We start from the raw sequence: 21,998 nt of genomic DNA, 5'->3' as shown, positions 1-21,998 counted from the left end.
TCAGTACATCAACCTAATGAAAGAAAAGTCTTAGCAACTTACAGTTTTTACAGACTTTAAAGGGCACCTATGGTAAAAAATCTACTTTTCAAGCTGTTTAGACAGACATATGTGCATGTATGGTGTATAGACCGTCATATTGGGGTGATATAAGCACACCCAGTGCTTTTTTTTCAATTTAACGACATAAAAAACGGTGGACCAATTGGAGCTGTTTTCAAACCGACTGCAACTTTACGCAGGAGAGCGGTCCCCCCGCCCACCAATATTGATTGACAGCTGCACGTCATCATATCCTCAGTTTGTTGATTCACGTCCGCCATTTTCAGCGTGAGTCGAAGCGATATCACTAAAGGAACACCCTAGCTCTATTTTTAGATGCAAGGCTCATTAGGCTCAACACAAGAGCAATATTCTCCACATTATCGCTCTAATCGGAATTATTGGTTGTATCTTTAGGTAGGTTTGCAAACATGTGTACTTCTCATTGAGTCTACCTTATACTTCAGCCGTTTGCATTTCTCGCGATCCCAGAAGCTCCCTGTGATCTTAACTAGCATGCGTTTTAGAATTCTAAACATAGGTTTCTATCAGGGTACACTCAAGTCGACGGCTGGGCGCCGCGGACCGCTGCAGAAACCTATGTTTAGAATTCAAAAATGCGTGGCGCGACGATTCGGGTCACTTCATGTTTCTGCCGCGCCACAGAGAGTGTCTGGTGTGCCGTGTCGCGGCTTCGAGCGGCGCATCCGGTGCCTCAGTCAAAGTTAATTCAGTGTGCTTTATTAGTTATTAGTTTCTGTGTACAAGCTCGGCACTTGAAACTAGCACACAGTTGGCTGTAAAACTGTACAAAGACACATATGATTTTGTACTCTCTGCTTGGTCTGTGTCCGAGTCGTACATGTACGACTGAATGGTGATCCTCTCCTCCTCCTTTCAATCTGCCTGTCTGTGTTGCGAACACAGAGTGGGTCATGGCCCCGCCCCCTTGTTACGTTCGGGAAGCCGAAACTAGTCTACATGTGAAGCAACACACCCCTAAATCAGCGAACTGTGGACACGCCCCCAACATGCCACTTTTTAACACATTATAATAAAAAAATCTGAATTGTGTTTTGAACTGAACCTAAACTGGCACACTCAGAAGAACCATAATATTAATATTAAATCATAAAAAAGAGGTAAACTATTTGCCCTTTAAATCACTATAGGCTCTATCATACACCCGGCACAATAAGGCGCAAGATGTGTTTGGTGTGATTTGTTGCTATTTTCAGACCAGCGCAACTCATTTTGCGCCATGTTGTTTAAGTAACAAATCTATTTGCGCCATTTTGTGGACTCATGGGTGTGCTGGTCTGTAAAGGAGGTGTGTTAAGGCACATTGTTGGCGCGTTGCTATTTTGAGAAACTGAAATAAACCATTGACCACCTAAAAGCTGCTCTAAAGTCCAGCACAGAGCATATAACATCTGTGCAATTAATCGAAAATTCGGTTTCGATTTCGATTTTGGCTTCTAACGATTATAAAAAAGCAATTATCGAGATAAATAATTATTGCATCATGTACCGCCCCTTTCCAGTTGTACACATTTGTTGCTCAGCAAAGCTCAGTTTCTATTAAAAGCATTACTAAATGCATGTGCTGTAATGTAAGTTTTGCATCATGGGATGCGCATCATTCATTGACGTACATTCGAATCATTCAGGTTTTTAAAAGTGCAAATGAGACCGCATGCTGTTGTGTGTGTGCGCGCTCAGCCTCACAGACGAGCAGAGCACACACATCTAAAGTCATCTTAATGTTAGCGCTTTAATGGTCAAACAGGTGTCAAAACGCAGTGTTTAGTAATTATTCATATTAACCCTCACATGTGTAATAAACAAACGAGTTGAAAATCAAAAGACATGTGAAAGAGAAACCATATCTGAACCGCACTGCTCTTAAAGCGACAGCGCACTATATTCCTGCTGCCGACTGTTTTTATCATTATTAATCAAACAACCAAAGGAGAAAATCACTCACTGCTCTTGACTGAAAGAGTTTTGTAGCTATAATTAAAGTTTTATTCTTACAGTGAAGATACTTAAAGCACAGTTGGTTTTAATATTTTTATTCTGTTGTATTTATTTCCCTTTCCTTATTTACAGGGAGGAAAATAACTGTATATATACAGTTGAAGTCAGAATTATTAGCCCTCCTGAATTATTAGTGACCCTTTTCCCCCAATTTCTGTTTAATGGAAAGACGATTTATTTTTCAACACATTTCTAAACATAATAGATTTAATAACTTATTTCTAATAGCTGATTTCTTTTATCTTTGCTATGATGACAGTAAATAATAATTTACTAGATATTTTTCAAAATACAAGCGTTCAGATTAAAGTGTAATTCAAAGGCTTAATTAGGGTAATTTGGCAAGTGATTATATAACAGTAGTTTCTTCTGCAGACAATCAAAAAAACATTGCTTAAGGGGGCTAATAATATTGACCTTAAAATAGCTTTCAAAATATTTAAACCTGCTTTTATTTTAGCCAAAATAAAACAAATAAGACTTTCTCCAGAAGAAAAAATATTATAGGGAATACTGTGAAAAATTCCTCGCTCTGTTAAACATCATTTGGGAAAAAAAAATAAAAAATTAATAGGAGGACTAATAATTTTGACTAATTTCAACTGTAATCGTTTTGAACCAGAATCAGAATCAGCATCAGAAAGAGCTTTATTGCCAGGTATGTTCACACATACGAGGAATTTGTTTTCGTGACAGAGCTTCTACAGTGCAACAGAATAACAGAGACAGGACAAAAAACAGATAATAAATATATTTAAAAAAAATACAAGTAAGTAGTGAAAGATGTATGTAAAGCTATTTACTATATACAATGTTATATGTGCAGCTGTTATGTGTAAATTGGCATGTAAAGTGTGTTGTTAAATAAGTGTAAATGTGTATAAAAGTGTATGGCAAGTAGTGATGTTGGTTCCATAATTACTATCATCAAGTGTTCATGAGATCGATTGCCTGAGGGAAGAAACTGTTTCTGTGTCGGGCTGTTCTGGTTCAAAGTTCAAAGATGGAGTGTGCTGGGTGTGAGGGGTCCAGAGTGATTTTGGCAGCCCTTTTGCTCGCTCTGGATAAGTACAGTTCTTGGGGAGTAGAAAGGGTTGTACCAGTGATTTGCTCAGCAGTCCGAACTATCAAAACACGCTTTTTGAATAATCTTGATTACAATTATGACCAAAATAATCGTGATTATGATTTTTCCCATGACCGAGCAGCCCTAATAATAACGTTATTATTATTAGCAGTATTATTTATTATATGCATATTTATATTTGTTTTGATAAAAACAAGCTTAGATTTGTCCCCGTGTCTGGTTTTGGAGACGTCTGCATCACCATATACGGGCATCAGAACAGCATGTGTATTTGGATATAACTCAGTTTTTTTGACCACACTTCATTATTATTGTTCATTTATTAGTTTGCTGGAAATTAGAATTTAATTTAGAAATAATTTTGAAGCAAATCTGAAATTCAATATGTAGAATAATGGATGTCTTCTGTGAAGTGAGTGCAACACTGTTTCCTTACTCTAAAGTAAAGGAGTAAAGTAAAGAGTAAAAGTAAAGTGGCTGAATGGAGGAGGCTCGTTCTTTATCCTCACACTGTTCTTTGGTCAGGAGCATCCATTTCTTTCAGAAAATACCTGAAATACTGATTCATCTTACCACAGTACACATTTTCCCTGTGTAATGGTCCATCCCAGATGCCTCTTAGCTCAGAGAAGATGACGGCGCTTCTGGACACTGTTAACATAGGGCTTCCTTTTGGCACAGTACAGTATCACTGGCATGTGTGGATGTAACTACGTATTGTGGTACTTCACAAAGGTTTGCCAAAGTAGTCCTGAGCCCATGTTGTGATATCACTTATAGATGAATGAGGATTCTTGATGCAGTGACGCCTGAGGTATCTGAGATCACAGTAGTTCAGCTTAGGCTTGCGTCCTTGTCCTTGTCCTTTATGCACTGAAATTCCTCCAGATTCCTTGAATCTTTTAATGATGTTCTGCACTGTTGAAGGTGAAATATCCAAATGTCTAACTAGCTTTCTTTGAGGAACATTGTTTTTAAACATTTCAATAGTTTTCTCACATATTTGTTGGCAAACTGGCGATCCTCGGCCCATCTTTACTCCTAAAGGACTAGACTTTCTTGGATGCTGCTTTTGAACCAGATCATAATTACAATCACCAGTTGACATCACATCATTATTTAACCAGTCTACCTTATTACTAGCCCTAAACTGTCCCAACTTTTTTGGAATGTGTTCGGTCACGGCCAGGCCTTGAACCCAGGTCTCTGGTGTGGAGACTGGTGTGTGTACCACTGAGCCACAGGGGTAGATGAGTTGGACCCAAACAAAAACACTCCAAGAGGGAATCTGGGAATTTGGGGCTGTAATTAAATGTAATTTATCACACCTACTGTATTTGCTATGTAGATATTGCATATACTATTATCGCAATATCGATAAGTTTACAATATATTCTGCCGGCGTTCTTTCAATAAAGAGGTTTTCATGAGGAATGGACCTTTAAGATGATGATTTGACAGTGCTGGTTTGGCTTGCGGCCACCATGAGAACAGATTTGGTGCCATCTTGACATTCTTGGGACGTTTGGTCTCTAATAGAATTAATCCCTATCCCTAAATCGCTGTATTATGTGTGTGGTCAGTTTACAGCTGTTATTTTTGGACTGCTGAAAGACGTTGGAGTTGTACATGTGTTCCATATGTTGCGTGTGCTCATGCTAAACAGCATTGTGAGGTCCGTGTTGTCTCAGCTGAAGATGAAGATGAAGATGACCACGGGCTTCATCTCTGCAATGGTGTTACCAGATTTGTCTGTTCAGAATTACCTCTTATTATCTGCCCATATAGACAGCGGCCAACATAAATAGGGCTAGCGCTGTTATCTGTGTCTGGCTGTGGATGGGCTGGGTTGAGAGTTTGCCAGATTTTCCTGAAACTTTAAAACAACTGGACGTGTTCAAAGTTCAGCAGGGGACTAAATAGTAAAATCTAAATTCATTATGTTAAAAAACTAAACAATTTAATTGTGAAGGTTGTGTCATTTGTGATTCTTCTTATTTTTACATTAGAAAGTGTTCTGTTTAGTTCTGGGGAAAGATGAATTGTGATTAATTGCGAATCCAAAATAAATGCTTGTTTTTACAATATATGTGTGTGTTATATACACTACCTGACAAATGTTTTGTAGCCTACCCAAGTTTTAGGAACAACAAATTATATTATGACTTCTAGTGGATCATTTGGTATCAGAAGTGGCTTATATGAAAGTCAAAGGCCTCTAGATTACGCTTATTTCACCAAAATAAAATATGATCATGCCTTGATTTTTAATGATTTAATTAGAATAGTAAGGTCTAAATTTGCTTGGACAAAAGTCTTGTCACTTATAATGTCCAGTATAGAATATAAAGTCATGGTGCAGTAGAAAAAGAGTTAATATTGTGTATGACTCCTATGAGCTTGGAGGACTGCATCCATATATCTCTGCAATGACTCAAATCACTTATTAATAAAGTCATCTGGAATGGCAAAGAAAGCGTTCTTGCAGGACTCCCAGAGTTCATCAAGATTCTTTGGATTCATCTTCAATGTATCCTCCTTCATCTTACTCGATAAGGTTCATGTCTGGTGACTGGACTGGCCAATCCTGGAGCACCTTGACCTACTTTGCTTTCAGAAACTTTGATGTGGAGGCTGAAGTATGAGGAGAAGCGCTATCCTGCTGCCTTCTTTTGCCCTCTCCTGTGGTCTGTAATGTAATGGACAGCACAAATGTCTTGATACCTCAGACTGTTGATGTTGTCATGCACTCTGCAGATCTCTCACACACCCTCATAATTCATGTAACCTAGGCTTGTGCCGGTATTCGGTAATGCGATAAATCACGGTAATGAATATGCACGATATTGTTATCGCGGGCACTTCAAAATACAGTGAAAAATAATTGATCCAAATTTATATTCTTAGAACGCGTCTTAGCTTATTTTCCATCAACCGCTTGAAGAAACACTGCGTATATGCTGCGCAGAACTGATGCGCACTCTGATGTAAACAATCCCCACATGTAGAAGCACTGTGTGCACGCAGTGCGCGCCGCCGCTGCCACCGCACTATAATCCTCACACGAAGAAGCAGCATGGCGGAAGGAGGAACGCTGCCGACAATTTATCCCTCTTTAGCTTATTTTCCATCAACCGCTTGAAGAAACACTGCGTATATGCTGCGCAGAACTGATGCGCACTCTGATGTAAACAATCCCCGCATGTAGAAGCACTGTGTGCACGCAGTGCGCGCCGCCGCTGCCACCGCTCTCTAATCCTCACACGAAGAAGAAGCATGGCGGAAGGAGGAACGCTGCCGACAATTTATCCCCCTTCAAAAAGGGTAAAGTCAGAGGTTTGGAAATATGTTGGGTTCCAAAAAATGCAGAGGGATTGCTGATCGAAGACGGTTTCCCTTTGCACATTCACTTTGATATAATTGCTCAAGTTTACTTTTATATTGTGTATTGTTTTATTTATATTTATTTGTATTTAAATGTTTGAAATACTTTTAGTTAATTAAAAAGTTATTAAAGTTACTAAGTTGACGAAACTGAAGTTTGTGTTTTTTTTACCTGTTTCTCTAGTAAAATTACAATATCAGGATAATACCGTATACCGTGATAAAAGCTCAATCCATTAATCGCAGCATGAAAATGTGATATCGGCACATGCCTAATGTAACCCCAAACCATGATTTTTCCTTCACCAATCTTGACTGATTTCTATAAGAGTCGTGGGTCTGTGCGGGTTCCAATAGGTCTTCTGCAGTATTTATGATGATTGATGCAGTTCATCAGATGATTCATTGAAAAAATCTACCTTCTGCCACTTTTCCAAATAATCAACTTGAAGTCAAGTTATCATTTGTTGCTCTGAAAAGTGGAATTAGCGACAAGACTTTTGTCAGGTAGTGTATTTTATGTATATGTGATACACATTCATACATAGAAACAAAACTATACAAACAGATATTTAATAGTATATATATATAAATAATTAGTATCATATGCATATATTTATTTATTTTATAAAACTTTTCTCAAATATATACATACATTTGGTATTTATATGCACATAATAAATATATACAAATTTGTTTAGAGGAGAAATGGTCGTGGCAAACTGAGCCTGGTTTTTTAGTAATAAACATGAATGGAATTGAATAAAAGCACAGTGACCTCCACAATCCTTAAATGGAAGACACTTGGGACAACCAGAACCCTTCCTAAAGCAGGCAGTCCAGCCAAACAGAGCTATCAGGGGAGTAAAGCCTTGGTGAGAGAGGTAAAGAAAAACCCAAAGATCACTGAGGCTGAGCTCCAGAGATGCAGAAGGGAGATGGGAGAAAATTGTAGTCAACCATCACTGCAGCCCACCACTGGTTGGGGCTTTAGGGTAGAGTGGCCGACACATGAAAGCCTGCATAGAGCTTGTTAAAAAACACCTGAAGACCAAGACAGAACTTCTTGGCCTTAATTCTAAGCGGTATGTGTGGAGAAAACCAGGCACTGCTCATCACCTGTCCAATACAGTCTCCTTAGCAAAGCATGATGGTGGCAGCATCATGCTGTGTTTTTTTTTAGCTGCAGGGACAGGACGACTGGTTGCAGTCGAGGGAAAGATGAATGCGGTCAAGTACAGGGATATCTTCGACGAAAACCTTCTCAGGAGTTCTCAGGACCTCAGACTGGGCCGAAGGTTTACCCTCTAACAAGACAATGACCCTAAACACACTGCTAAAATAATGAAGGAGTGGGATCACCACAACTCCTTGACTGTTCTTGCATGGCCCATCCAGAGCCCTGACTTAAACCCAATTGAGCATCTCTGGAGAGACCTAAAATTGGAGATGATCTGAAGGCATGGCAGAGGACTCCCAAATCCAGGTGTAAAAAACTTGCTGCATCTTTCCCAAAAAGACTCATGGCAGATCAGATCAGATTAGATAAGTTTTTCTTTTTTTAGTAAATCTGCAAAAATGTCAACAATTCTGTGATTTTCTGTCAATATGGGGTGCTGTGTGCACATTGAGGAAAAAATGAACTGAAATAATTTTAGCAAATGGCTGGAATATATTAGAGATAAACAATGTAAGGGGGTCTGAATACTTTCCATGCCCACTGTATATTAATTTGAAATCTTTATGATATGTATACTACTGAGCTTTATTAGCTTGTCACTAAGGTTTTAAGAAATGTAAAATATAATCAAACGCAATGATCACATATTCTTTAATATTTGTAGTAAGCACAGATTAGAACATGTTTGTTGTTTTTATTGTTACACAATTTTGTTATATTTAATAATATTATTTTGTCATTGTTAGCCATTTATTTCCTCTACAGTTATTGTATAATATATTAAAATTATGTATTTAATATATTTAGTTGCATTTAATATGCTTTATATTTTTTATTAATTAATCTTTTTGATTTTGTGTTTAAGCGTTTGAGCTATTGTGCAACTTGATCTTGCAAATTGGTGCAAAATTCATAATTTCTTTGCCTTTTTTGCAGTGTATTTCTCTCCGACTGATGCGCTGTATTTCCTCCTGTCCATTTGTTTCTTTCTCTCCTTCACTCATTCTGTCGCTCTAGTGCTGCATCTCTTCCTTTCGGCCTTTCTGGAAGTAATTATCCCGCTGTGCTATCCCAGAATTCCTGCAGAAAGGAAGAGGGGTGTGTACTGTGTGAGATTACAGGCCGTAGTCGCTAGCTTCGCCTGCCGTTTTTACTTTCTCTCTCTCTCTGTCTCTCCATCCCCTCCCTGTTTTTTTCCCCCGTCGCTCTTGGGAATTCTCCAGATGTGAAGCTCTTAGGTGGCCGGTCATAAATTTGCTGCATTCTCTTAAGTCAGCAGGAGCCACTGGTGTGTGTCTCCCCGAGGAAACCACCTCACAGCCAAAACAACGAGTCTGGCCTGATATTGCGTGCAGGCGTATGTAACTGAAGGCTTGGGAATATGCAGTATTAATTAGAAAGTAATTACGTGAGCTTAATCACTTGATAGCATTAACCATTAGACCCATCTGACTGTCTGTTCTTTTTCTAATATTTCCCTAATAATGTTTAACAAGGAATTTGTCACAATATTTTCTATAATATTTTTTCTTATAGAAAATATATTGTCTATAAGACAATTGTCTATCAAGAAAGAACTTGGTAGACAAGGCTCAGAAAGCGAGCGGATATTTATATTTGTTTATGTGCTATAAATGCTTGTGTTGTTTAGCGGTACAGTTCATATATCTGACTGTTTGTATTAAAGGACAAAATTGTATTGTAAATAGTATATAAATATAAATATATGTATACATTTTAATATAAGAAGTGCTGTGTTGTGAAGAAAATATAAAACTATGTATGGAAAGCATCGTCAATGCACCGTGATGCACTGTGATATTGAATTGAACCGAATCGATGGCATGATAATCGTAACCAAACCGAACCGTGAGACCAGTGTAGGTTCACACCCCCAGCTGACATAGTAACCTCTCTCTTCAAGCTAAGATTTACACCAAAAAATTATTTCTGCTGCTTGTTCAAATTGAACTGAGCTATATCAGTAACAACACACTTCGTGAGATGTCTTTTTGGACAACTTAAATGTTTTATATTCGATCCGCTTCTCTAATAATAATCCAACAATTTTTTAAGTTAACTTAATCGACTTGTGTTGGGATAAGCAAACATGTTTGATTAGATTTTTGTTGTTTAGATGAGCACAAAAGAAGTTATTTTAAAGAAACCTGTATGCATTGACTTCCATAGTATTTGCTATTCCTACTATGGAGGTCACTGACTGCGTTTACATGGACATCAGTAATCGAAATATTTGCCTTAATTTATTTAAGGCACTAATAAGATTAAGGCGTTTACATGAGTTGCTTTTTGAATGTTCCTTACATGATTCCGTTTAACATGTTATAGCTAGGCCCACATGGAATCTGCGCGCAGATTTCCCTTCGATTTTTAGCCCATCATTAATTCTGTTTATTTACTTGAGTAAATGTGTGTAAATCTATATTTATTCAGTTTTTGAAATAATTACAGTAATATTATTGACTAATATGAAAATGTTCATCTGCTTTATGTACGATGCAGTTTGTAAAGTAATATTTTCTGTCTTTCAGTAGATGTATTATATGAGAGACTTGCTTTGTTTACCAAATAAAGTGAATCTAATTGCATTTGCATTTTAAACATTAAATAAAAGGCAAAGAGTTATTATTTTTTATTTTATATATTTATTTATTTATAATTTTTTTTTAATTATTATTTTTATTTATTTATTTATTTATTTATTTATTTATTTTTATCTTCTTTCCATTAAATCAAATAATTATTATTATTGTTACCTTTGAAGTTATATGGAACTTGGTTGTGGAAAAAAAAGTAGAGGAAAAACTAAATAAACAAAAATAAACAAAAATAAATAAATAAAATAAAATAAAAAAAATAAATAAAATAGAAAAAAACATTTGATAGAAACAGAAAAGGAGAATAAATAGAACAAAAGGGGAAATAAAGAAGTATGTAAATAACGAATTATAATGTGGGGAAGTATTAATAAGATTAATATGAAAAACTTTTAGTCTTTTCCTTTTAATTTATTTATTTTTAATTAGATTTGATATTAAAGACATTTTTTTCTTACCTCTACCTGACCCCCTCTCCCCCCGCCCCTCTTGTTTATGTACTGATAAAGGTGTTGTTGGGGAATGGCTTCAGGCAAAGAGAATCTTCTATGGAGATGAATTCTGTTAATAAATTTTTCCAGGATGAGATGTTATTGGTGAGATTATTTTATTTATTAAGGTTTTAGTTATGATACTCCCAAAATAATTCCGCAGAAATCCGCAGATTTTTAACAAAATTCTCTGCAGAAACAGCAAAAAGCATCCGCAGATTCCATCTGGCCCTAGTTATAGCACATAATTCGATTAACATCATTGCGCGACCACGCTATATGCATTTCCTCCGGAGTTTCATGTAATTGCGGGTGTTTCATTTTTAATTTGTCGACTTTAACTGCAGTTTGGCACTTTCACTTCCATTCGGGAACATTTCATGCATGCCTCCCTGACAAACGAGATATTGGGTGCGAGTATGAACTGCTGGAAGAGTGTTGTTTTAATGGAAGTTCACACCGCATGCTGAAGGGAAGAAAAAAAAGCCTCCACATTTCCCAATGCAGGTGTCTGTAGTCTTCACTGACTCGGTAGGTGCAGAGTATCAAACGGCTGTGTGCATGTGTGTGTGGACTATCCAGTCGCAAAAAAAAGCCCTACATGACGGTAATAGTTTGATTAAGGCGTTTTTACTGCACTTCAATAATGCGACTAAAATTGGCAGACTCCACATGTCTGAATTCGATTTCTCTTTAGTTCGATTATAAGCTTAATCTGATTAAATTAATCAAAAATCGCCGTTTACATGATAGACTCTAAATCAGAGTATTGTCTTAATCACATTCAAATAGAATTATTGGTGTCCATGTAAACGTACTCATTACAGTTTTTCAGCTTTCTTCAAAATTCTTCTTTAGTCTTCAACAGCAGAAACAAACTCTTAAAAGTTTGCAGCCACTTAAGTCAATTTTCATTTTTCAGGTGAACATTACCTTAAAGTATCTTCATTTGTAATACTCTTGCATTTCTGTAGTAGTGTATGCTGTTGAGATTTTTTTCTTGTCCTTGTTTCATGGCCTGTTCTTCAGCCTTGTACTTTGGAGTTTTTTTGTGTGTGTGTTTTTTTCAAGAGTTTCCTACTCTCAAGGAGATTAAGAAGAAAGGTTTGTTCTGCGATCGCTTTGTGCTTGCCCCTGCCAATATAATCCCAAAACCCTGCAAAGCTGCTTAGCTACACGTTAAACACAACAGATGTAAGCATACAAATACATCAGAGGTGAACTGAACTGAACGTGAGTCAGCATCCCTCTTATTTAAATGGGTCATGTCCTGTTTTTCCTCCTCGAGTCCACTTATAATGTAAATGGAGTTCTTTCGTAACCGTTTATTACGATTTATCATAGACCGTTTTTATTGTTGTACCTGATCAATCTATTTGTCTGTCTGTCTGTCTGTCTACAGTACCTATTTATCTGTCTATCTATCTATCTATCTATCTATCTATCTATCTATCTATCTATCTATCTATCTATCTATCTATCTATCTATCTGTCTATCTGTCTATCCGTCTGTCCGTCTGTCTGTCTGTCTGTCTGTCTGCCCGTCCGTCCGTCCGTCCATCCATCCGTCCGTCCATCCATCCATCCATCCATCCATCCATCCATCCATCCATCCATCCATCCATCCATCCATCCATCCAAAATAAAAGCGTTTTAACATAATATGTGTGTACTGTGTAAATGTATTATATATTTATAAATACATATGCATAGGTATTGAATTTTTTTTTTACTTATATTTAGATATAAAATATATATGTATATGGTACAACATATAAATTAATTTAAATATCTATGTAACAAAACTGTTTTTGTATAGTTTTGTTTCCATGTATGTGTGTATATCACATATACCTAAGTAATTTATACAATATAATACACATATATTATGTCAAAACAAACTTTTATTTTGTATGTGATTAATAGTGATTATTCTTTGGCCAGCTCTAGTAAAAAAAAATATAATCAGTTCACTAAACAGTACACTAAATGTTCAGTTTATCATGCACATTCAAAATAAATAATAAATAAAACATAAAAAATACAAATACATTACTAAATATTTAAAATAACAATCAAAAATTAAATAAAAACTGTTCCTACTACAGCAGTCAATGGTTACTGGTTTACAACATTCTTCAGAATATTTTCTTTTGTGTTCAGGAAAGCTGTTGTCTGTCTGACTATCTATCTATCTATCTATCTATCTATCTATCTATCTATCTATCTATCTATCTATCTATCTATCTATCTATCTATCTATCTATCTATCTATCTATCTATCTATCTATCTATCTATCTATCTATCTATCTATCTATCTATCTATCTATCTATCTATCTATCTATCTATCTATCTATCTATCTATCTATCTATCTATCTATCTATCTATCTATCTATCTATCTATCTATCTATCTATCTATCTATCTATCTATCTATCTATCTATCTATCTATCTATCTATCTATCTATCTATCTATCTATCTATCTATCTATCTATCTATCTATCTATCTATCTATCAGCGTAGATCAACATCACAATAATTACTGTAATTATATTATAATTATAATTACCTATAATTATTCAAATGCCTTTTGTGTTTGGTTTGTGTACGTCTAATAATTTCACAATGCACTAATGCATCTAATTTGTATTTTTCCTGGTTAGTTTGGCCTGTTTGGGCCACGAGCACTGGGCAGGGCCGTCCACGCCGCATCTGAAGGCCCGGGCCTCAGCAAGGCAGAGTTCATGGAGAAGGTGCGGCTGAGCAATGAGGCCTGCCAGCTGGGAGACTTCCAGACGGCCGTCAAGCTGTATGGCGAAGCACTGCGCGCCGACCCGCAGAACTGCATCCTGTATAGCAACCGCTCTGCCGCCCACCTCAAATTGGGCCAGTACCAGACCGCCCTGGACGACGCTGTCAAAGCCCGCCTGCTCAACCCTAAATGGCCGAAGGTAAGTTTGCGGGTGTGGCTGCATTTCATTGGTTGCAGGTTTACAGAAGACGTCCCTTAAAGCTCAGTTTTTACATTCTGCAGTCTTGTGTTCCAGTTTAAATGTCTACACGTTAAAATCAAGATATATTTATTCGAGACTGAGAAAAAGATACACTGCAAAAAAATGCTTTTCTACTTGTCTTGTGTTTAGTCCAAATATCCAAAAATTCTTAAATCAAGAAACATTTTCTACACAAGCAAAAAAATTGTCTTGTTTTCAGAAGTAATGAGTAAAAATTAAGTTTTTTAATAATTCATTTATAAAATCAGCTTAGTCTCTTATATATCAGGGGTCGCCACAGCGGAATGAAACGCCAACTATTCCAGTAGCCTATAGGTTTTACGCAGCAAATTCCCTTTCAGCCACAACCTAGTTCTGGGAAACACCCATACACACACTCATTCACACACACACATACACGACGGCCAATTGAGTTCATTCAATTCGTCTAAAGCACATGTGTTTGGACTGTGGAGGAAACTGGAGCACCCGGAGGAAACCCACACCAACACGGGGAGAACATGCGAACTCCACACAGAAATGCCAACTGAACTTGAACCAGCGACTTTCTGTGAGGCAGCAGTGCTAACCACTGAGCCACCATGTCACCTTGATTTTCTTTTGACATAACATTATTTTGCTCACCCCATTGGGAGATTATTTTGCTTGTTTTAAGCAAAAACTCACTCGAATTTGACTTAATATTTCTTAAAATTTAATATTTCTTAAAAGACAATATCTTTTTCCTGTCTAGAAAATGCTTCTTGATCTAAGATTTAAATTTAAATATTTGAAAAAAATAAATTGAATTAGGTTCATTTTTCAGCCTCTTTTTGCTCTTGTTGTAAGCTTGACTTTACACAATTGGCATATCATTTTTAGAAAACAAGTCATTTTGCTTCTCAGTGTATCATTGACTGTAATTTTAGGATATTTTATGAGACTGTTTTATATACTGTATATACCCATGTTATTTAAACATCATTGTTGTAGTGTTGTAGGCTTTAATTTTCATTTTATTTTATAGTGTTTTTATTTATTTTATTTGATTAGCATTTTGGTAATTTTATTGACTGCATTTGACATTATTGTTTTTTGTAGTCTATATGTTTTTTTTTTTAATGTTTTATTTTAGGTATGGGTTACTTATTTTAGTACAACTAAAACAATATATAAGTATATAACAATATAATATATATATTTAACAATTAATATATATATATGAGTTAATGTTAATTTTATTTTTTATAAGGGTGTTAATTAAAGCGATAGTTCACCCAAAAATGAATTATGCAAAATGAATGATGAAAATATGTGGTTCCAAACCTTGTTGAACACAAAAGAAGACATTTTGAAGAAAGCTGAAAACCTGTTACCATTGATTCCATAGTAGAAAAAACAACAACAACAAATAATAATAATAATAATAATAATAATAATAATAATAATAATAATTAATAGTAAATAATTAATAGTTAATAATTATAATAGTAATAAACTTTATTTTATACACATCTTTAAACTTCTAAATGTCTATTGAAGTTAATGGTTACAGGATTTTAGCTTACTTCAAAATTATTTATTTTGTGTTTAATAGAAGAAAGAAACTCATAAATATTTAAAACAAGTAAAAGGTAACTGAGTGATCACAGAATTTGTATTTCTTTGGGTGAATTATCCCTTAAATTATAATAACCTTGATTTGTACTAGAAAGCAAGAAAGAACAACTAAGGGATTTTTCCTCAGCTAAGAGATCCTGAGCAGAGATCTTCTCAATTTTCCATGCTTTGTTTGTTTGTTTGTTTGTACTTTTAGCATTGGTTGCAGGTTGAGTGAGTCAAGAGTGTGAGGTTTTGCCAAATGGGCTCTTTGCTCAACGTTTCTCAGCTGTGATGTTAACAGGCTCTCACAGCAGAGCATCATTGCTAAGTCTGTGTTTGAAAAATGATCACAGCTAGTGGCCTTGCGGCAGGAGCTCATCTGCTCTTGGCAACAGGAAAGGGCAAACCGTGCTAAAAATTAGGTTTGGATTTACTTTACACTGAACATGTCAGCATTTGCCAGCGGAGTATCAGGACTTGTTTTTCTGTATTGTTGTTTTTAACTGAACAGTTCATACATATTGTTGGTAACACCTTTCCAGTCATACTAGCAAGACCGTCCATCCATCTAAACATACATACATACATACATACATACATACATACATACATGCATGCATACATACATACATACATACATACATACATACATGCATGCATGCATACATACATACATACATACATACATACATACATACATACATACATACATACATGCATGCATACATACATACATACATTCAAACATCTATCCATACCAACATACATCCATGCACACTTGCATTCATCCATACATACATGTATTCATACATACACACATAGATCCATCCATCCATCCATCCATCCATCCAAACATACATCTGTACATATATACATACATCCATCCATACATACATACATCCAAACATCCACCCACCCATCCAAACATACATCTGTACATACATACATACATCCATACAAACATACATACAAACATCCATGTATTCATCCATCCATCCATCCATATATCTATCCATACATATATCCAAACATCCATCTAAACATCAGTTCATCTATACATACATCTATTCATACGTACATCTGTGGAACCATCCCTCCATCCATCTAAACATCCATCAATACATCCAACCATTAATCCAAACATCCATCTATCCATCCATCTATCCATCCATCCATCCATCCGTCCATCCATCCATCCATCCATCCATCCATCCATCCATCCATCCATCCATCCATCCATCCATCCATCCATCCATCCATCCATCCATCCATCCAAACAAACATAAATCCCTCCATCCGAATATGCATACAATCATAAATACATGCATACATACATCCATACATACATCCTTCCATACATACAAATATCCATTCATCCATCAGTCCATCCATCCAGTCTTCCATCCATCCATCCATCTATCCATCCACCCAAACATACATCCATGTATATATATATATACACATCCATCCATACATCTATCCATCCAGACATCCATCCACCCACCTAAACATACATCCATACAAATGTACATCCATACATACATACATCCATCCATCCATACGCATACATACATACATACATAACAACATCAACATTATGTGTCTAATAACAGTCTAATGTACATAACTACTGAGAGGAAAAAAGCATAAAATGTGTCATGCAGGGAGTTCTGGGCAAGTGAATTCACGGCTATTTGTTTATATTATTTAATATACACTACTATAATATTGAACTTACTGTAAACCAGCATATGGATTTTACTGTATTATTATGGATGTACTTTTGTTTTACCATTTGAATTGCTGATATATTTTTTACTGTGTAATTATTGATAAACTGACCCGGCTGGTTAACTGGCTGAGTTTTGCCCGTGTTGAGATTACCAGCATTGGTGGGAACCTCACTGCTTTCCTTTCTTCTCGTATCAATGAATTATTAACAATTTCTGTGATACTTTAGCAGACTTGAAAGCAATTAGTGAACATATTATTTGTCATAATTGACGTCCATATCTGTTAAAACCCCCTTTTCTCAACGGTAGTCTTACCGCTACAAGGATTAAGCGTTAATCATGATTAATTAAAGAACGAATTGCAATAGTTGGACTCATTTTCGGAGATATTTCTGACATATTTCCATGTGCTTGATACATTAGTTACTAGGTTTGCTGAGCTGCTGTTCTGGTATATGTTTATTATTATTAGTATATTCAGTCATTGCTAATTAATGATAAACTAACCTGGTTTGTTAATCTGACTCTTGAGGTTATCAGTAGACAGAACATTACTGTTTTAGTTTCTACTTTTATCAATAAATTATTAACATTCCCTGTTATTTTTTGTGTCTTTTATCCTGTTAAATAACTGTATGGTTTATTTTAGCAATCAGTTTGTTTATTGTCTGTTTTTATTTGACTTGTCGTCCTGCTGCTACTAGCATTGTGTATTATGCTAACCTAATTATTAAGCAAATGTCATTAGTTAGATTGGTTTGTGAAATAGTTTTCACAAAATATGTATGTCTGTTATTATTTTCTAGCTCTGTCATGAATTGTTTGTACTCCTGAAGAGGTTACATACGAAATGTTTGTCAAATACTTAGACATGACGAGCTGTTAGCATTAGCATTGGTGAGAACCTCACAGCTTTCCTTTCTTCTTGTGCCAACAAATTATTAACACTTCCTCTATCCTTTAGTGGACTTGGCTGCAATTAATGGTGCTTTTATTTATCATAATTGACATCAATATCTGCTTAAACCCCTTTTTTGTTTGACTGCAAGTCTTACGGTAGTCTCTGATTAAGCATTACATTTGATTAATTATAAAAAGGATTTGATTAGCAGGATTTTTTTCTGGGAAATGTCCATATGTCTGATATTCCTCATTGAGTTATTTGAGGAATTGGTATTCTGGCATATTGTTTTTAATTCTAGTAGCTTCGTGATGTTTTCTAGATTCTCCCAGTCGTTCCCTATTGAAAAAAACAGCTTAAACCAGCCTAGGCTGGTTGGCTGGTTTTAGCTGGTCAACCAGGCTGGTTTTAGAGGGGTTTTGGCCACTTCCAGGCTGGTTTCCAGCCATTTCCAGCCTGGTCTTAGCTGGTCAGGCTGGAAGATGACCAGCTAAAACCAGCTTGATCAGCCTAGCCAGGCTGAGAGCCCAGCCAAAACCAGCTATGTCTAGCTTAAACCAGGCTGGTCAAGCTGGTTTTAGCTGGTTTTAGCTGGTCATTTTCCAGCTAACCAGCTAAGTCCGGGCTGGAAATGACTGGAAACCAGCCTGGAAGTGGCCAAAACCCCTCTAAAACCAGGCTGGTCAACCAGCTAAAACTAGCCAACCATCCTAGGCTGGTTTAAGCTGTTTTTTTCAGTAGGGTTGCTAGTTATTAATAATGTTGTCCAGTTGATTAATTAGCATATTGATCGTATCAGTGGAGAAAACATTGCTTCTTTTTGTGTAAGTAAATTAGAAACATGTTTGTTATTCTTTTCTGAACTTGTAGTGTAAAATGTTCGATAAATGCAAAAATTTAAGTTATTTGTTATCATTTACATTGATATCTGTGGTTGAAAAACCCATATGGATACAAGTCATTAAAGGGATAGTTTTCCTAAAATGAAGATTTACTCATTATTTCCTGAGCCTTGAACACAAAAGAAGATATTTTGAAGAAAGCTGAAAACATGTAACCTTTAACCTCCATTGAAAACGAATACTATGGAAGTCAATGGTTACCAGTTTTGGATGTTTTTCTATCCTCTTTCGTGTTCAACAGTAGAAAGAAACTCAAACAGCTTTTTGACAAGCGAATGGAGAATAAATTTTGGGCAAATCATTGTCAAAAAACTTTGTGGTTATTTTGGATATTCATTTCCTAAAATAAAATAGTAACAATAACTAAAATAATAAATGTTTTTCGAGCAGCAGATCAGGATATTATGATGATTTCTGAATCATATTATGTGACATTGAGACTGAAACGAGTAACGAGGCTGAAGTAGCTTTAAGTCCTTTTGTTTCATATTGTACAATTAAAAAAAATTGTTGCTTGTTCAGACTACTTATTAAAGGGCACATAGGTTACCCCTTTTTTCATATTTAATATAAGTCTTTTGTGTCCCCAGAATGTGTCTGTAAAGTTTCAGCTCAAAACACCCATCAGATTATTCATTATAGCTGTTTGAAGTGTCTATTATAGCTGGAAAAAAGGTTTTGCTGTTTTTTTGTACTGGCCCTTTAAGGCTAGTCCCCCCCGCCCACCGTTCCCACGTGCCTGTCAGCAATCGCCGCCCTCGGCTGCCTCAGGAAGCAGATCTCACATAACGTGTGTGAGAAATACTACAGTAAGAACTTTAACAATCAGTATTTGATGCATTTTTTGTGGATTTGCAACAATGAGTCACACATAATGTCATTACAAAGTTCACGCACACACACAGCAAGGACACAAACACATAGCGCAGACACACACACACACACACACACACACACACACACACACACACACACACACACACATACACAAACGTAGTGCAGACATACATGCACACACATAGCTCAGACATGCAGACACACACACACACACAGAGAGAGAGAGAGAGAGAGAGAGAGAGAGACAGCGCGTTAAGCTTTGCACTCGTTTTGCACGCATATGTGACATGACACTGGTAATATCCACTGCTGTATGGATATCTCTTATATTAATGTACAAAATTAACCTGATTTAACGTCCACAAACCGCGATTAAAGCGTCTTCCTTTATAATTGTTCTGACATGCGGCTGTGCTGATGAAGTGAATCTGATGTGAATCGCTGTAATTCATTACACACATGCTCTGTTTTAAAACATTTTAAACTTGTGAAACTCACTCTTGATCACGCTTGATGATGATTGATGATCCTAGCGAACTGAACACACTTTTTATTTCCAGGTTGCTTTGCGCTCGTCCTCTCTTGATGATATGATTATGCACGTGACTCCCGGACATGTTAATACGTGCAGCTGTCAATCAATTTTGGTGGGCGGGGGGACCGCACTCCTACGTAAAGTTGCGGTCGATCTGAAAACCGCTCCAATTGGTCCACCGTTTTTATGTTGTTAAATTTGAAAAAAAAGGACTGGGTGTGTTTATTTCACCCCAATATGACAGTTTATACACTATACTTACAGACATTTCTGTCCAAACAGCTTGAAAAGTAGATTTTTCACCACAGGTGCCCTTTAAAATCAGCTGAAAACAACACAATTTTTGAGATTTTTTGGGGGGAATGTGATTGTTTTACGTTCAATCCACTTTAGTTTGTAACGTTAACCATCAATTTTGTGTTGAGACTGCATTTTTTTACAGTGTGTAATGTTTGTAGTTCAATAGTTTGGAGATTTTGTGATTCAGGTTCTAAAGTAGATGTGATGTTTGTATAATTTGTATAATATCAAATAAGTTTATTTTTTTAATATCAAGTCTTTGAGCAGGGCAGCAGACATATACAGTTGTGCTTAAACTGTACACACCCCTTAGAAAATCTGTCAAGATGTCAATAATATGAACAAAATAAGAGAGATCATACAAATTGTTGATTGAACCCTTTGCAGCAGTGACCGTATGATTGTGAGATTACTTTAAACCACAATACAGATGTTCAAAATTTGTTGAAATAACATTGTTTATCATGCAAAAATACTTGCATGTTTCCCGCGACACAAATTAGGTGCAATTTACCTCAGATATTTCAGATTCTGGGCGACGCAGTGGCGCAGTAGGTAGTGCTGTCGCCTCACAGCAAGAAGGTCGCTGGTTCGAGCCTCGGCTGGGTCAGTTGGCGTTTCAGTGTGGAGTTTGCATGTTCTCCCTGCGTTTGCGTGGGTTTCCTCTGGGTGCTCCGGTTGCTCCTGTTTCCCCCACAGTCCAAAGACATGCGGTACAGGTGAATTGGGTAGGCTAAATTGTCCGTAGTGTATGTGTGCGCGGATGAGTGTGTATGGATTTCCCAGTGATGGGTTGCGGCTGGAAGGGTATCTGCTGTGTAAAACATATGCTGGATAAGTTGGTGGTTCATTCCGCTGTGGCAACCCCAGATTAATAAGAGGACTAAGCTGAAAAGAAAATGAATGAATGAATGAATGAATGAAGTGCAGATTCTGACATGACGGCGTCCAGCGAGACCTAGCTGTCACTCAAGTAGATACGCCCTTAATAATGCAGACTTAATATAACTTAATATAAACGAAATGGATGAGTTATAAACAATTTACCCAATCCACAGTTATCATGCAGGCTAAAATTAGCTATATGAACCAAAATTTTCTTTGTACCAGGCTGTAAACATCGTTTTTTTCTGCTGTACAGTCGGCCATTTTAACATTGGGGTCAATAGAAATGTGCTCTATTATGGAGCCAGGGCTAGCGGAATTTCGATGAATTGCAGTTTCAGTTACTTCTGTATTAGCTTCACTAGGGAGAGCGAGAGGTTGCAGCTTGGTTCATATTATTATGGAAGTCAGTGGTTACAGATATTCAGCTTTCTTCAAAATATATTCTTTAGTGTTTAACAGAA

General features: G+C 36.4%; 1 protein-coding gene across 2 annotated transcripts in view; it reads left to right on the top strand.

Annotated features, from left to right (window-relative positions):
* The window catches only part of ttc28 (tetratricopeptide repeat domain 28), a 584,574-nt gene that overhangs the window by 14,067 nt on the left and 548,509 nt on the right, over positions 1–21,998 (top strand). For both annotated transcript variants that reach the window (XM_056466243.1, XM_056466242.1), the window contains exon 2: positions 13,510–13,797. In XM_056466243.1, coding sequence (XP_056322218.1) covers positions 13,510–13,797 — 288 coding nt within the window. The remainder of the gene's footprint in view (positions 1–13,509; positions 13,798–21,998) is intronic.

Source organism: Danio aesculapii, chromosome 10, assembly GCF_903798145.1.
Source record: "Danio aesculapii chromosome 10, fDanAes4.1, whole genome shotgun sequence".
In the NCBI taxonomy this organism is placed as follows: domain Eukaryota; kingdom Metazoa; phylum Chordata; class Actinopteri; order Cypriniformes; family Danionidae; genus Danio; species Danio aesculapii.
Note: the sequence above shows the minus strand (reverse complement) of the source record. Positions and strands in the feature narration are given on the sequence as shown.